This window comes from Malaclemys terrapin, chromosome 2, assembly GCF_027887155.1.
Source record: "Malaclemys terrapin pileata isolate rMalTer1 chromosome 2, rMalTer1.hap1, whole genome shotgun sequence".
NCBI classification, from domain to species: domain Eukaryota; kingdom Metazoa; phylum Chordata; order Testudines; family Emydidae; genus Malaclemys; species Malaclemys terrapin.
In genome coordinates this window covers 278737052-278754703 of record NC_071506.1, presented here as the reverse complement: position 1 = coordinate 278754703, position 17652 = coordinate 278737052, and the positions used below count along the sequence as shown (strand labels likewise).

Sequence of the window (17652 nt, the reverse complement as noted above, 5' to 3'; positions counted from 1 at the left end):
GTAGAGAGAGGAGACAGTGCAATTAGTGTTCCATACCCTCAAAAAGGGGCCCATACCTGTCCCCAACCTCTCTCAATTCACTGGGTTTTGGAACCCATGTCCCTTGTCTAGCGAGTGCTACTTAGGTGATGGTGAGACCCTCTGTCATAAAACAGTTTCATTGTCCTTGATTCACATAATCAGGGTAATAACACTTTATTCCTCCTGCCCCAATAACAGAGAAACTGGGGATCCCACAGCTGCCAAAGTGACCATGACTGCCGTGGGCTCATGCTAGGCGGGGTGGGTGTGCCTATGCAAACAAGATCAGCCCCTGAAGTTCTTTTCCACACTCACCATAATTCACCACCAGATGTCAGGGTAGAGCTCATCCTGACTCTGCTTACATTTACTACAGCTGCTTGTGTGTGTGCGTGGGGGGGCGGGGAACATTTCATTAAAATTGTTTTCCTTTCCTAAAAAGTGTCATAAAAAATCCACAAATCTGAGACCTCCTGGCTCAGTTATTGCAACTCAAAGAGGAGGGACGGTCCAGTGGTTAGCATACTAGCCTGCGACTCAGGAGACCTTGGACAAGTCAATTAGGGCCACATTTTTTTAAGGTGTTTTGGTGCCTAACTCCTGTTGATTGCAACACAGGTTAGGTATCTAAATACCTTTACAATCTGGGCTTTCGTCTTGCTGTGGCTCCGTTCCCCATCTGGGAAGTGGGGATAACAGCACTTCCCTACCTCACTGGGGTGCTGTGGGGACAAAGGCATTAAAGATTGCGGGGTGATGGGAGGCAGATAAGTACCTGAAAGAGAAATGGATCGGTTGAAATCCTGGCCCCACTGAAGTCAGTGTGAGTGTCACTGCTGATGTCAGTGAGGCTAAGATGGCACCCATCTAGGAACGGATGATCAGCTGGATAATCAGCTGAACACGAGCTCCCAGGGTGACGTAGTTCTAAGAGGACTAATGTGAACAAGGAGAGGGGCAGAAAACTCCCCTGTCTTGACTGAATGTAAAAACAAAAACAAAAAAAAGACGACATACACTGATCTGCTCTAGTGTAAATAAAACGGTTCCTGCTCCCCCTGTATCTGTCTGGCACCCTGTATCTGTTGCCCGTGGGCGCTGGGTGTTAGACTCCCCAAGGGGCAGCCTGAGGCACTTTCTCTTTTCTCACAGCACAGATCTGTGGTTTACATGCTCTACGGGATGTTGGCCGTGCTGGGCACCATGGGACGCGCCTACCTGATGATTGTCCTCTCTCACTGTGTGGTGCTCTACACCGTTGCGCTGGCTAAGCAGAGGTGGTTGTGCTTTGCAGCCGGGCTTTGCAGCCTGGCCTCTTTCAGGCTGGAACCTTTCAGCATGTGGCAGGTACGTGCGTAGCCGGTTTCTTTCCAGCGCACAGCTCTGTTTTGTTCCCAGTGCCGGGGTTATGCCCTGGCCACACACCAGTGTATTTGGGCCTATGATTTGATAGCTCATGTCAAACTGAAACATTTGAGGAAGAGCCACGTGTATGGAGGCATATCCTCTAGTGGTCAGAGCAGGAACCAGGCCTCTGGGGTTCTATTCCTGGTCCTGCCACTGATGTGCTTGGGGCCTCAGGCCAGGGGCGGTTCAGGCTGCCTTCGGCGGCTTGCCTGTGTAGGTCCCTGGTCCTGTGGCTCCAGCGTACCTGCCGCCGAATTGCCACTGAACCCGCGGGACCGGCAGACCTCCCGCAGGCAAGCCACCAAAGGCTGCCTGACTGCCGCCCTTGCAGAGACCAGCAGGGCGCCCCCCCGCAGCTTGCCGCCCCAGGCATGCACTTGGAGCACTGGTGCCTGGAGCTGCCGCTGCCTCAGGCAGGTCACTTAGCCTGTCTGTGCCTCAACATCCCCAGAGATTATAATTGTTTCAATTTAGCAATGCACTTAAGCACCTGAGCAGTCCCATTGAAGTAGTGATAGCCCCAGTGCAGGGTTGGTGCATAGCGTTCTGGACTGGAGGGGGGTGACTTTGAGTGCATCATTTCCCCTCCCCGTGCCTCAGTTTCTCCATCTTTTAAAATGGCATTGGCTGCATTGGTTAAGTGCTTCCGGATCTCTGGCTGAAAAGCTCTATGGAAGAGCTGGATATTGTTATTAAATTACTGGTAGGCATATTCTTTAACTAGCTTGCTGACTCGGGACCAGTAATACTTCTCTGCCTTACAGGGGTATTAGTCCATCAGGGCTTGATTTTCAGAGGCGCTGAGCACCCACAATTTCCCGTTAGAGAAAATAGACGCTCTGAGTTCTCAGCACTTCTGCACATCAAGCCATTTCCCGTAGCCCGTTTTGCAGATGTAAAGGTGATAGTCCGAGTTTCCTTGACCCAGTCCCACCACTGGTAATTACTTTCTGTCAATCTAAACGCCCCTTTGCAATTTCGCAGCTGCAATTTTCCATTCACGCCATTTGTATAGACTGGCTAGTGGTCCCATTCCACCCCAGAGGTGGCTGCAGCTCAGCGCTGGGTGAAGTCATCCCTGTGTGTGATATTCTAGAAGGGTGACATTCACATCTGTCCAAAGACCAGCACAAAACCTACACACCACTTCAGTGCTCTAGTGAGCTCTTAGGTGCACCATCGGCCTTGTGCTAAACTCCTGCACGATGGTGAATTTTAGCTTAAAGTTTTGGTGATCCTTCTGATTGTAAGAGCCAGACCATTCAAGCTAGAAATAAGGGGCAGTTTTGTCAATAGTGAGGGTAATTGACCACTGGAACAACTTACCTAGGGAGGTGATGGGTTCTCCATCCCTTCAAGTCTTTCCATCAAGACTGGGTGTCTCTTCAAAAGATACGCTATAGCTCCAATGGAAATTATAGGCTTGGTGCAGAAATTAGTGTGTGAGGTTCAAGGGCTCATGCTATGCAGGAGGTTAGACTAGATAATCATAATGGTGCTTTTCTGGTCTTAAAATCTATGCAGCTAGGCTCTCAGAAAGTAAGGCGCCATTCATAGAAAAACATATCTAAAGCCAGACTCCGTCGTAGGAGATAACCACTGCAGGCAGTTGCACAGAAGAAGACCTTTTCAGCCATATGACATAGTAACTATTCTTTTTTGTTTAGAATGGATTTGTAACAAGAACTTTTGATCTTCAAGATGTTCTGTTTTATGGAGGAAGCGGCTTTACCATCATGCGCTGCATGAGCTTTGCGCTGGAGAACTCCGAGAGGAAGGAAGGGATTTACTCCATCATTGACCTGCTGAAATATAATTTCTACCTCCCGTTTTTTTTCTTCGGACCCATCATGACCTTTGATCAATTCCACTCTCAGGTACTAGCTTTGTGGTTTTCCTCCTTACACCTTACGGGGCAGATTTTAAAAGGGACCCTCAGCCCAGTCTCCCACTTCGAACCTGTAGTTTTACTCCCACAAATAATTGCTGGCACGGTCGGTTTCATTTAGACATACGCTTATCTGATTTGAGGGCACAAGTCAGGTAGCTAGACACAGTGCTTAATTTAGCATAGAATCATAGAAGATCAGGGTTGGAAGAGACCTCAGGAGGTCATCTAGTCCAACCCCCTGCTTAAAGCAAGACAAAAAAGTTGCCGGGGCTCAAGCAATTTTTTTTACATTCTGACGCGGCAAGCCCAGAGGCTCTGGAGCTATGAACCGCCAAGCCCAGAGGTGCTGGGGCTCAGCCCTGGCACAAATTAAGCCGTGGCTAAACATCCAGGTGACGTCAGTTGCACCTGCAATTAGATGATGGAACAAAATTCCGAGGCAAAACAAGAAGCTGTTTCTAAAAATCAGCGCCACTGGGTCAGGTTTTCAGCTGAGCAGTGTCTACCGACAACATGTGAAGAAGTGTGCTGTGGTGGTGAAGTCATTGGAGTAGGATCTTGGTTCAATTCCTGGCTTTTCCACTGACTCACTGTGCAACTTCGGACTTAATTTCTCTGTGTCTGTTTCCCATCTTCAAAATGGGGATGATAATTCTTCTTTACTTCATAGGGGTGTTGCAAGAATAAATTCATTGTTTGTGAGGAGCTGAGGTACTATGGGGGCCGGATGACAACCTAGATGACAGACAGAAGTTGCACCTGCAAAGTACTCAGCGGTGTGCAGATAGTTAGCTGCCCCTACAAATTCCCATTTGTTACATGCAGTTATCCCCATGTGCACATGCTCACACATTCTGCAGCTGCCACCTGGGCCCCAATGTGGATAGGCACATTATATGTTTGCGTCCCTCTGTGTGTCACATCTTTGTGTCTGTCCGTCCTCCCACAATACTGCCCTCTAGTGGATGGAACGTCAGACCTGCTTAGGCAGTCTAGAGAGACAAGGTGGGGGAGGTAATATCTTTTATTGGACCAACTTTTGTTGGTGAGAGAGACAAGCTTTTGAGCTACACAGAGCTAAATTTTATATAGGCCTGATTTTCAGAGGTGCTGAGTGCCAGTAGCCTCACTGAAGTTAATGGGAGATGTAGATATTCTAAGGCTCAGAAAAATCAAGCCATTTATCTATATATAAATAAATAAAAAAGGACAAAAGACTTTTTATACTGGGAAGTGGCTTGGCAACTAAATATACGGGTTCCTCCTGCTCCTTCTATCATACTCCTGTGTCTGTATATACGTACACGTGTGTACCTATATATACACCAATGCACATACATATGTTACATGTTGGTACAACACAGAACTTATGTTTGCAAGTGTATGCTGTCATCCAGTCATTGGCTGATACTCAACTGTCTGTTCAAAAAGGAGAAACAGAACCCACAACTCAGTAGGACACCAAATAAGGTGGAAATGTTAAGCCTTGGAACAAGCATATGCTGTTTCCTTTTGCCTTTTTTTGGGTCTTGAAACCTGAAAGAGACGATGAACTCTCAGTGTGGGAACCCAGCTGACATCTGTGTAGTGTGTGATATTTAAATACAAAGCAACATAGCAGCACTGTGCTCATTTTCACCCTCCCTATCACAGTTTTGATTTTAAAATGATTCAAAACCTAAATATTAGCAAGGCAACAAAATGACACGCCAGGTCTTTTTTCCCCAATTCTCCCCCAAAAAGGCTAGGAAAAAATCCACTCACAAACACAGCCAAGAATGCTAGCAGATCATGTAATATTAATCAGCCCCCTTTCATTTTCTTTTAAAGGAGCGCGGTCAACTGGCAGTCTAAAATTCAGGATCTGAACCCAGAAACATTCTATAAAACCTAACGCAAATAGAAATCTTTTAATTAATTCAAAACAATTTCAGTGAAAACGTGGGGCTGGTAAATGCGTCCCTGGAGGGATGGAAACTCAAACGTGGCAGTGTTGGTGCTGAGGCAGAAGAACTAGCAAGTGAAACCGACTAGTAAATACATTTTAAATTTTTTAATTAAAAAATTAAATTTATGGAGATATCCTACCTCCCAAAACTGGAAAGGACCTTGAGTCCAGCCCCCCACCTTCACTAGCAGGACCAAGTACTGATTTTTGCCCCAGATCCCTAAGTGGCCCCCTCCAGGATTGAACTCACAACCCTGGGTTTAAGCAGGCCAATGCGCAAACCACTGAGCTATCATTACACCCTCATCTGCTAATTAAGTCAATAGGAATTGAGGATTCTCAGCTTGCATCTTAGGGCTGGGCCTTATCTGTCTCCAATAAGTGACACCCAGTGCAGTAAATAACTTCTCCAAGTTAATTCTAGTGTTCCTCCCAAAGCGTATGCTCCACCCACCTGACATCTACGGTCCATTCTTTCTCACCTGCGCACAAAGCAGACATGACGCCGACTGCCAGATACCAACAGGCCAACCTCACACATCCACTCATTCCTGTCCCTGGGGAACTCCCAGTCAAACGCCATTTGGAACCTGCACAGCTGCTGCCACATCAGTTCTCCTGTGCAAGATTGAAAATGTGATATGATGTGACATCAACACAGGGGACCACATCCTGCGCTTGTTTTCACGGGGTAAATTCAGAATTGGCTGACTGATCCCAGTGGAATTACTCCATCTGTGCAGTGGTGTCACTGAGAAGTTGGCCCGAGATTCCATGTCAGGCTGGAATGAAGCCTTTTAATTATTCAGTGCCACCAAACCGCGTGACCCGTACGTTTTTAGATTCACACCCACGCTGGTCTATGTCAATGCCTTTTTGTTTCATCCCCTGCAGACTGGTTCCCAGGCTCAAAACCCCAAAGGAACCATTAAGATCATCTAGTCCGACCTCCTGCGTAGCAAAAGGCATAGAATTTCACCCAGTGCTTCCTGCACTAAGTCCAACACCTCCCTTTTATTTACAGAGGAAGTGGCCCTTCACCCCGGATCGAGTGCTCAGATATACCTCTCTCCAGAGCAGCCTCCTCTGAGTTCATGTTGCTTCTCCCCAAGGCCCCTCTCCAGTGGTATTGCCTTTAAAAACAACAAAAAAAGGAGGGATTATTAGAGAAAATAAAGGGGAATTCACAAGCAAGCCAAACATAAAGCAGGAGATAAACACAGCTGCACTAGCACATGACTGCAGAAGGCATAGCTAGTTAGATCCTATGCATGTCTAACAAGCAAGGTCAGCGCATCTTTCACAGACTCTCTAGCTGCACCTGCAAGACCTCGCTGCTAAATGGACATGCAACAGATTCTTCTGCCCTTCTCCTTAGGAGACTGCTGAAAATCTGGCCCTGAGAGTCCTTATTACATTTTGAACTTGCTGTGGCAAGTTACACCCTTCATTACAGCGTTGATGATCGCAGGTCATTGAGGGCTATTTTGGGGAGGCAATGTGAGCTCATGGTTGGAGCCGAGAATGGAGACAGGACTTCTGGCCAGAAGCAGCCCCAGTTGCTTTGCCGGCCAAGGTGAAACCTTTTTTGGCACCCCTACTCCCCACCCCCTCGCAGCAGCAGAGAAAAACAAAAACAAAACGCAGCTGGCCAGTCAGAGGGGAGGGGAAAAAAAGACAAGTGGTATAGCTGTTCGGCACCCATCCTGCGTGCCCATCCTTAGAACCAGCCCTGCTCCTGACTCTGCCCCTAACTGGCTCTGTGACTTCTGAAGAGTCACTTAGCCTCTCTGGTTCTCAGTTTATCCACCTGTGAATTGGGTGTATTGGTCATACCAATTAACTCAGGCCTGGTCTACACTGGAAAATTAGGTCGGCATAACTGCGTCGTTCAGGGTTGTGAAAATACACACCCTGAGGGATGTAGTTAAGCCAACCTAAGTCCCTGTGTAGACAGAGCTAGGTCAATGGACGAATGCTTCCGTCGACCTAGCTACGGCTCTCAGGGAGGTGGATTACCTACTCCTGTGGGAGAATCCCTCCCTTTGGCAAACTCTGTCCTGTCTACACTGAAGTCCTACAGCGGCACAGCTGTGCTGCTATAGCATTGTAAGTGTAGACAAGCCCTCGGCCTAGATAGTCTAACGGCCCCTTTGAGCCTTTACATCTAGGGACTTTCAGGGATGCTCTGAGGCAGAATTGACTAATGTTTAGAAAGTGCGTTGACTGCTATGGACGTTTCCCTGAACAAAAACTGAGTAAGGGCCTCAGGACCTGACCCGTTAATACATCAGCAACTTGCATCTCTGAAATCCTCCCATCTGCCCACCTCGCCTCATTATCCAAACTTCGGCCAGGCTTTGATGTGCATTGTTGCATTGAACGGTCCATTGAGATGCCACACCTCCCCAGCTCCATTCGGATGAATGAGATTGCATTGGGCAATATTCAGGGCCTTGCTTGCCCACAGAAACGAAGCCTGCTTTTCAACAGCCCCGGCAAACTCTGCTATAGGCCCTGATGCTGTAAAAGCTGCCAAGGCCTGACCTCATCGCAGCTTGTCGGAGCTGAACTTTCCTCTCCCTTATGACCTACTGCGCAATACTTCCCCTCCAGGCAATACCAAGCCCACCAGAATCTCCCAGACGACACATTTTGATGATGCTTAAAACACAAGACATCTCCTCCCACCTCAGCCGCCATTTCCCCGTTCAGAAATAGTGGACTGCACAATGGCACCATCTATGGGATGGAGGACCCTGAAATATTGTTGGTACAGTGCCTTGTTAATAACAAATAATATAATAATAATAATAGTAACAGTTGCATAATACCCAAAGATGGGATGGGTGCATCAGAAAAATTAAAGAAAGACTCACAGGGTAAAGATGTGTGTACACTAGGGGGTTTTAATTTCCCATGAGTGTTATCACTGGTACACCCTCACCAGTGGTAGGATTGTGCATTACTACGTGTCTGTACAGCGCCTAGCACAATGGGACTCTGACCCTGTTTGGGGTCTGTAGGTGCTACTGTAGAACACATGAATAATAACAACAATAGCAGTAGCAACTGTGAGAGCTCAGTGTAGACAAGATTTTAGAAGATCTGGTATTTTTACCACCATTTTAACTAAACCTGCTGAATGATGGCTTAGTTCATACCGTGCTGAAAACAAGGTCAGCTGCAGGAAACCTGTCTAAATTAGGGCTGCAACCAGTCCTGATGCTGGCTCAGCTGGAGGGTGGAACCAGTGACATTTCCCAATGGAAAACAGGCTTTAGGGCTGACTCGGTGGGACTATTCAGGGGAGTAAATGCTAGTCAGCATAAGAGCATCAGCAGCAGTTTCTAAGCTCTTTGAGGCAGGGATCATCTCTTTGGTCTGTATTTTGTACAGCACCTAGCACAGTGGGGTCCCGGTCCATGACCCAGGCTCCCAGGCAGCACGCTAATACAAATAACCAATAATAATATTAGAGTTTAACACTCTGTAAACATTTCAGGAAAGCATTTATTTTAACCTTGGGCCAAACACATCCCTGGGGTAATTTCCCCGGCACAAGGAGGTTCAATTTGAGATGACTGTCCTATTAGGGTTTGTGGAATTATATATTTACTAACACAAACCCTAAATGGTGAGTCTATTTGTCAGGACCCATTGAAATAACTCTTAAAAGAAGTATCAGAGGGGTAGCCGTGTTAGTCTGAATCTGTAAAAAGCAACAGAGGGTCCTGTGGCACCTTTGAGACTAACAGAAGTATTGGGAGCATAAGCTTTCGTGGGTAAGAACCTCACTTCTTCAGATGCAAGAAGTGAGGTTCTTACCCACGAAAGCTTATGCTCCCAATACTTCTGTTAGTCTCAAAGGTGCCACAGAACCCTCTGTTGCTCTTAAAAGAAGAGTAACTTTAAGAAGTTGGGGTAATAAGGAGGCATCTAAATGTCCAAGAAGTCTCTGTAAGAGCCATTGGAACGTATGAAATGCCAGGTTGGATCGGACGAATGATCCATCTAGCCCTGTATCCTCTCTCTGACACTGGCCAGTGCCAGCTGTTTCAGAGCAAGAAACACCAAAGGGGACAATTATGGACTAACCAGCCCACAGGAGAAGTTTATTCCTAACCTCCATCACTCAGGATCTGATCTAAAGTCCATTGAAGTCGGGTGGAGGTTGGCTCAGGCCCCAAGAGGTTGGGTTATGCGCAGAAGCATGAGCATCAACAGGAAGCCGTTGTATCTGTCACACACCCAAAAATCACGTGTGAAGAACATTACAACCTGAACAAAGACAAGCACACAAAAGTTTAGGAAATGCCAGAATTAAGGTTGCCTGAGCAACTTAAATCTGGCCTCCTTGTGCGTATGTGTTATGACATGACCAGATATCATTACATATTACTAGACCTTGTACTCTTTCTCCGCAGGACCCTTCCTCATTCCATTCACAGGATGGACGGTGAGCCTGTGTGGGTAGCTATTCGATATTTCTGTTCATCCAGTGTGTGCCCTTTTCGCCACCCCTCTCCCCCGGCCTTATTTACTGAGTACCATCCAATGCTGGCACTGAATACAGAACTGTTCATTTCCCCAGAGGTGTTGCTATTGCACTCAGCACTATAATATCTAAACACTTCACTTTTCAATTAATGAAATTCTCTCGTATGAGATGGGGGGCTGTTATTCCCATTTGACAGATGGGAAACTGAGGCACAGAGAGAGGAGGGTAAAAGTTTCCACTAATTTCAGGTGCCCAACGTGGGACAGCGGGGGCTTGGGTTTTCAGAGTGCTTAGCACTAAATTGCACTCTGTTTGTTCAAAGCACAACTCCCACTGACTTCAGCTGCTGTGAGCGCTCAGCACCTCCGCATATCTAGTCCCAGCTGCGTCAGGCTCCGCACCCCGAAAACGAGGAGCCGAGAATTAGCAACCAGCTGACTTGCCCAGCATCACATAAAAACTCTCTGGCAAAGTGTCATGGTATTCACCAAGCCCACACTGAGCACAGGCAGAAGGGAGGGGTAAGTCTCTGCCCGCTCACAGGCAGGCAGGCCCCAGTTCCGCTGCCACAACTGCCCATCCTGGAGACAGGCACCCACAGCTGGGCCCAATAAGGAAAACAAGCCCAGCTCTAAAGGACGGAGCCCGGAGAGATGAGGAGGCCGTCCCAATACAACAGAGGGCAGGAAGCTTGCATCTCAATGCCAATTTTCTGTCAAGAGAAGTTCCTTTGCCAGCCAAGGTCAGGCCTCGGCCTTGTGAAGGAGATGTAATGAGGTTTACAAACCCCATCCTGAGCATGGGCAGAAGGGAGAGGAGAATCTTCTCCACTTACAGATGTGAGGAACCCGGGTGTGGGTGGTGTAGTCTAGCGGTCACAGCTGGGCTGGGGTCCACAGGTCATGGACGGTAGTCCGTGAGCAGGGGTCAGAGGAATTACTAGAGCCAGGTTCAATAAGCAAGAGTCAGAGTCGGGCCAGGTTCAGAGATCAGAGGTAGTACCAGCCTGCGAGAGTCAGGGTCAGCGCCAGGCTGGGGTTGGAGACCGGAGATCAAAAGACAAGATGAGATCTGAAGTCGCAGCGGGGGCAGAAGTCTGTGTGGCTGCCCAGACAACTTCCCGGGGCCCCTGCCGGGTTAAATCGTGCGCTTGGCCAGTCAGAAGGCCGCAGGGTACTGTCACTCTGGGTACTTTGCGTGGGACATTCTGCGGTGCATGCTCTCCACAGTGCTCTCGCGATGTGGCTCTGCAGACCCGCCGGGTGGCCTTGTGGGAACATCCGCTGTTCCAGGCTCTTACAACAGGCAACCAGGCTGACTACACCCTGGCACAGCTCCCAGAACTGCCCATCATGGAGGCAGGCACCTACAGCTGGGACCAATGAGGAAAACAAGCCGAGCTCTAACGGAAGGAGACCAGAGAGAGATGAGGAGGCAGAAAGGCCTGGGATAGCAGACAGGCCACAGCCAGGGTTGCCGAGAGCGGGTTCGGGCCCCGGTGAAAAAAAAATGTTGGGACCCCCAGCAAGGGCGGACTGGCTAAACAGGGCCGACGAAGCTGGGGAAGCCGGGCCCCCTTCTGGACTGCCAGGCCCTGGTAATTGGTACCAGCTCCCCCGCCCTCTCGTCGGCCCTGGCCACAGCCTCATCCCAGGCTGCCTCTGAGAAACTGACAGGGAGACAAAGGAAGACTGCAAGCCCTGGAGATTAAGTGCTGATGGACTGAGCTAATTTGAGATGGATAGAAGGAGACCGTTAGCAGAAAGTTGGGACCTGTGGAGAGACTGCCACAAGATCAGCTGACACCGAGGCAGGGATAGAATCCAGTTCTCCAGGGTGGCATTCAACTGGATGGAAATTTCCTGGGCAGGGTCCGGTGGGAAAACTAGTAAGTGATCATGTAATTAAAGATCGGCTCATTACAGCTACATACAAAGGAGAGCTGAATTAAGGGCACCCTTAAATTGGTATTTTCTAGCTTTTCAGTACTTGACTTTGCAACCTTAACCTTAATGTAGGTGTTTTGTATGCAATTTTCTAAGCTACTGAACAAGCAAACTGACCAAGTTCCAGCCTGTGGCAGCGTATTGACCCCCTCCGTGGGTTGAGATTTTGAGAGCCACAGCCGAGGTGTCTGCCACTTGAGCTGACGGAGTCACTGGTACCACAAGCAGGCTGGTATTTTCGGTGTGGACCAGCCACTACAGGGGGATGCCGAATTTCCCAGTGGGCTTTACAACTATTTTGCTGACAGCAGAGAAATGATGATATTCAGGAGCTTTGGGTTAAGTTCCAGGTTGGAGGGAAGTGTGCTCTAGTGGTTATAGATCCTTCTGCTCTTGTGCCCCCAGCTTGTTCTCATTCCCCTCTGCTCTTATTGACCCTACCCCAGCTCTTGTCCTTGTACGCCGTTCCTCCTATCTTCCTCCCATCCAGGCTCCAATCCATCCCCCCCTGTTCATATCCATCCCCCGTGCCTCCTGCCCCCTCCACTTTTGCTCCTAGCCATTCCCTCTCCCTCTGTACCTATTCTATCCCCCCCACTCCCGCCCCGAGCTCCTGCCCCCTTTCCTCTCTGCACCTATCCAACCCCCCATCCCATTCCTTCTCTCTCTCTCCATTGGTGTCCACCCACTGCCTCCCATCCAAGCAGCTGCTCCCCTCTTCTGCTCCTATCCAATCCCCCCAACCCTGGCTCCTGCCCCTTTTCCCTTCTATCCAACTCCCCACAGTGGTTCCTGCAAGGGTTTCCAGGCGTCCGGTTTTCCACCAGAACGCCCGGTCGAAAAGGGACCCTGGCGGCTCCAGTCAGCAACGCTGACCGGGCCGTTAAAAGTCCAGTTGGCCGCCCACAGGCAGGGTGCCTGCCCAGCTCCATGTGGCTCCCAGGAAGTGGCCAGCACCTCCCTCTGACCCCTAAGCACAGGGGCGGCTATGGGGGCTCTATGTGCTGCCCCCCGCCCCAAGCGCCAGCTCCGCAGCTCCCATTGGCTGGGAACCACGACCAATAGGAGCTGCGGGGGTGGTGCCTGCAGGCAGGGGCAGCGCACAGAGCTGCCTGGCCACACCTCCGCCTAGGAGCCAGACGGACATGCCAGCCACTTCCCAGGAGCCTGACGTCAGCGCTGCCCGGAGCCTACACCCTGAACCCTCTCATGCCGCCACAGCCCCCTGCCCCAGCCCTGAGCCTCCTCCCACACCCAAACTCGAGCCTGGAGCCCCCTCCTGCACCCCAAACCCCTCATCCCCAGCCCCACTCCAGAGCCCGCACCCCCAGCCGGAGCCCTCACCCCTCCCACTCCCCAACCCCCTGCCCCAGCCCAGAGCCCCCTCCCGCACTCTAAACCCCCCGGCCCCAGCCCGGAGCACCTTCCTGAGGCAAAGGTCACGCTCCTGCCAAATTTCTAGTGCCCGCTCCAAAGCTGGGAAGTGCTAGAGCTTCTCAAATGAAAGATCACCGGAATTCTTTAACCTCGGGCAAAACAACGTATTTCCAATCTCTCCCTCTTCCCCCCAGCCTCATTTTCACAAACAGCTGAGCCATTTGAGTTGAAACTTTCCAAAAATCATTCCGCCTGAGGCAGACGCCCAGTGTGGCACATTTCAGCCCAAAGCGAGTGAAAACAGGGTCTTTATCACAGAAAGCATTGGGCAACCTGAATCCCAGGCACTGCTACCACCTCCACACCGATCATCTACTTAAAGGGCTTCTATGGCCACAATTACCATTACCACTGCTGGCCTCACACTCTTTAATGCACTGCCACGGCACCTCTGAGAGGCAGGGCAGAGCAACGATCCCCATTGTATAGAGGGGAAATTGAGGCACAGAGCGGCTAAGTGAGTTGTCCAAGGTCAGAGTGGAAGTTTGTGGTGGCTCAGGGAATCAACCCCAGTCTGCTACCTCCCACACTCGAGTCCTAACCACTGCACCATCCTTCCTCTCCGCTAGACTCTGCACTGCCCCGAGTGCAAAGAGAAGGCAGCTGACCTTCAGCCCGTGGTGGGATGAATCACCTGGAAGGATGTTGTGTGCGGTATCCATGGGAACGCTGAGTCAGGAGTTCCATCCATCCCCACGCCCAGCCCGGGACACTGCGTAGGGATGGCTTTGGAAATAGAGAGCTGAGCGGAGGCCCTTGTGATCCACTGAAGCCCCTTGCACTACGTCACAGATGTTTCCTCTTAGACCTCAATGTTCCAAAACCCGTTGTTAGAGGGGAGAAATGACAGCTGCCTGGGATAACCGGCCAGTAACAGCTGATCCCCCACTGGATTAACCTCCGGTGGCTTCTCTGCTCCTATGTTTGGAAGCCTCTTCATTTCCTGACATAAGGGCTGCTTGCAGGCCGATATCAAAGGCTGTGTGAGAGTAACACACACAAGCGATGCTGGCCAATGCTTTAATCCTTGGAAATCATTTGTTTCTGTCGATGGGGCTATTACAGCCGCCGCCAAAGTGCTTTCCGAGAACTCCCACCCCGTGGGGAATGAAGAAATCATAGTGAATCTAAGCGGATTTCTTATTCAGCAGCAATTTTATGGCGCTGTTGAGAGCCAAGGCTGTCAATCTCCCCAGCATAATCCTAAATGCTTGCTAGGAACATTATTATATTCCGATATTGAAGGGAGGCTGCAGGTACTGGGAGGAATAGCAGTGATTGTTACTGCAAAGCACACCAGTGAGCCCCCGAAATCAGAGAGGGAAAAGAGCAGCCCCAACTGATGCAGGATTCTCCCCTGCTCTGGATTCCTGAGAGCCTTGGCCAGTGTGGTGACGGGGCTTTCCGCCCTTCCCTTCCTTTATTGCAACACTTGCTGTCAGGGAATATGCACACGGTGCAGTGGCCATTCTAAAAAGCCGACTGAAGTAGGGGTCAGAGTGAAGGCACCCTGCCCCAGCAGGAAGACCAGCCAGGATTGTGCTTGCCAGACTAACTTGATGCACACAAGTATCAGAGGGCCGTGTTAGTCTGTGTCCACAAAAACAACGAGGAGTCCGGTGGCACCTTAAAGACTAACAGATTTATTTGGGCATAAGTTTTCGTGGGTAAAAAAACCACTTCTTCAGATGCATGGAGTGAAAATTACAGATACAGGCATAAATATACTGACACGTGAAGAGAAGGGAGTTACCTTACAAGTGGAGAACCAGTGGTGACAAGGCCAATTCGATCAGGGTGGATGTGGTCCACTCTCAATAATTGATGAGGAGGTGTCAATACCAAGAGAGGGGAAATGGCTTTTGTAGTGAGCCAGTGACTCCCAGTCCCTATTCAAGCCCAAATTAATGGTATTAAGTTTGCAAATGAATTGTAGCTCTGTAGTTTTATCAAGCATTCTTAAAACTACAAGACCAACCTGGGGAAGTGGGGAAATAGATTGACAGAGCGAGACAGGTACCCAGAGGTCACCTACTACAGGACAGGCCCAAGAAGGAAAATAACAGAACACCACTGGCCATCACATACAGCCCCCAGCTAAAACCTCTCCAGCGCATTATCAACAATCCAGGGCCGCCCAGAGGATTCAGGAGGCCTGAGGCAAGGCAATTTTGGGGGCCCCTTCCATAAAAAAAAAGTTGCAATACTATAGAATACTATATTTTCATTGGGGCCCCTGCAGGGCCTGGGGCAAATTGCCTCACTTGCCCCTCCCTCTGGGCGGCCCTGCAACAATCTACAACCTATCCTGGAAAATGATCCCTCACGATCATAGATCTTGGGAGACAGGCCAGTCCTCGCTTACAGACAGCCCCCCAACCTGAAGCAAATACTCACCAGCAACTACACACCACACCACAGAAACACTAACCCAGGAACCAATTCCTGTAACAAACCCCGTTGCCAACTCTGTCCCCATATCTACTCTGGCGACACCTTCAGAGGACCCAACCACATCAGCCACACCATCAGAGGCTTGTTCACCTGCACATCTACTAATGTGAGATATGCCATCATGTGCCAGCATTGCCCCTCTGCCACATACATTGGCCAAACCGGACAGTCCCTACATAAAAGAATAAATGGACACAAATCAGACATCAGGAATGGTAACATACAAAAGCCAGTAGGAGAATACTTCAACCTCCCTGGACATTAGATAACAGATTTAAAAATAGCCATCCTGCAACAAAAAACTTCAAAAACAGACTTCAAAGAAAAACTGCAGAGCTACAAAACCCCAGGGTAGCCAAGGCTTCAGGCAGGCCGGGGAAATTCTACTAGAGATGACCAAAGGTGGCTGTTTTACTCTCAGTTCATTCTCTGGGTGGCATAGCAAATGCGTCCCTTTCAAGTCAGCCCTTCCCATGCTCGTCTTCCCAACAGGTAAGCACCAGTGAGCTGAGACGCAAAGACAATGAGATGTGGAACATTCGCGTCCACGCTTTGCTCCACCTGGGGGCGATCGTCGCGGTGGATGTGTTTTTCCACTTCTTCTACATCTTGACCCTTCCTGCGGACGTGAAGTTCGTGACTCGGCTCTCAGACTGGGCTTTAGGTGAGTGACGCAGAGAACCCCCTTTCATTCCTGTCCTTTAGCCGCTTGGGCATTGGCAGTCTCTGATTTTAGCAGGTTTAGGAACTTCTCGAATCTGAAATGTTAACTAATATTTTTATTCAGGTGCCTGGATAATGTAATGTAATAAGGGAAGATAAATCAAGGCCAAAATGGTTAACCGTGGGTGCTTGAAGTTGGGCAACTAAATCATTATTTAGGCAGCTGAAGTAAAAAGGCCTGGTTTTTGGGAGCTCTCAGCAGCTCCCATTGATCTCAGTGGGAATCGTGGGAGCTCAGCACCTCTGAAAATCAGCCCCAAAGTGTCTCACGTGGGGCACCCGGTAACCCAGAATTAGTGGCCAGAGTTCTAAGACAACAAGAGACACTGTCAAAGTATCTACTTTCATGTTCAACAACAGCTTCCCCACTGTTTATCATGACTCTGTATTCGCGGGACCAGAGTCTGAGATTCTGATCGCAGCCACACCAGGGTGAGCACATGAGGCCACCAGAGGGTAAAACGCAGAGAACTTCAGTGGAGTGGCTCCACATCTGCACTAACCAGGAGCAGAATCTGGCCTACTACGCATGTGTGTGGACACAGGCAGAGGCGTCACAGGAGACGGAGCCTTGAATCAAGAGCCACCGGCAACAACCAGATAAAGAGAAAAGTTGCCGCTGTCTGAGCCTGGTTCATTTCAGGCGGAAGCTGTACTGGCCATGGTCCTTTCTGAGACCAGAATGTGCCCGTAGCTCAGCCTCTGAAGGTTTGAGAATGGAATAAAAACAAACTTTGATTTGTTTTAAAGTGTGACGCCTGGGTTAACCGCGGATACCGGTGCTGAGACGGCTGGCGTATGCTACTATAGCCATTCTCCTCGATGGATCACATGCAGGAACTGAATCCAGGAGTTTTAGATCTAAAAGCACAAACCTCTACTGCTTGAGTTAAAAAGACCAGATCTGCTAGCTCAGAGGAAGCAGCAGTCCTAAGCCTATTATTGATGTATTATGGCACTGCCTAGGAACCCCAGTCACAGCCCAGGACCCCATAGGTGCCATACAGATTCACAACAAAAAGTCCCTGCCCAAAAGAGCTCACAATCCAAGTTACTTCTATATGAGGTCCGGACCCCAGAGGAAAACGGAGCCCCCTTGTGTTAACCAGAGCGGGTTAAATGTGTATTTTGTTAGAATATGCAGTTGCATCTAGATGAAAATGCTTTGTGAAATTAGGTCAGTTTCACCGGAATTTTGGTTTGGAAGAAAACCAGAGTGGGAAAAAGTTCTGACACTATGAAAACGTCCCATTTTGACACGTTCCAAACGAAACGTTTCAACTTTTTTGGTTTGAACCCACTTTTCATTTCCATTTTTTTTATT

At 49.4% G+C, this 17652-nt stretch overlaps 2 protein-coding genes across 2 annotated transcripts in view; one reads left to right on the top strand and one right to left on the bottom strand.

Moving 5' to 3' along the window:
• The window catches only part of ZBTB47 (zinc finger and BTB domain containing 47), a 393046-nt gene that overhangs the window by 231922 nt on the left and 143472 nt on the right, over positions 1 to 17652 (bottom strand). The window lies entirely within an intron of this gene.
• HHATL (hedgehog acyltransferase like) overlaps positions 1 to 17652 on the top strand; it is a 40372-nt gene that overhangs the window by 12215 nt on the left and 10505 nt on the right. The window contains exons 5-7 of the mRNA XM_054016671.1: positions 1174 to 1368; positions 3096 to 3305; positions 16098 to 16269. Coding sequence (XP_053872646.1) covers positions 1174 to 1368; positions 3096 to 3305; positions 16098 to 16269 — 577 coding nt within the window. The remainder of the gene's footprint in view (positions 1 to 1173; positions 1369 to 3095; positions 3306 to 16097; positions 16270 to 17652) is intronic.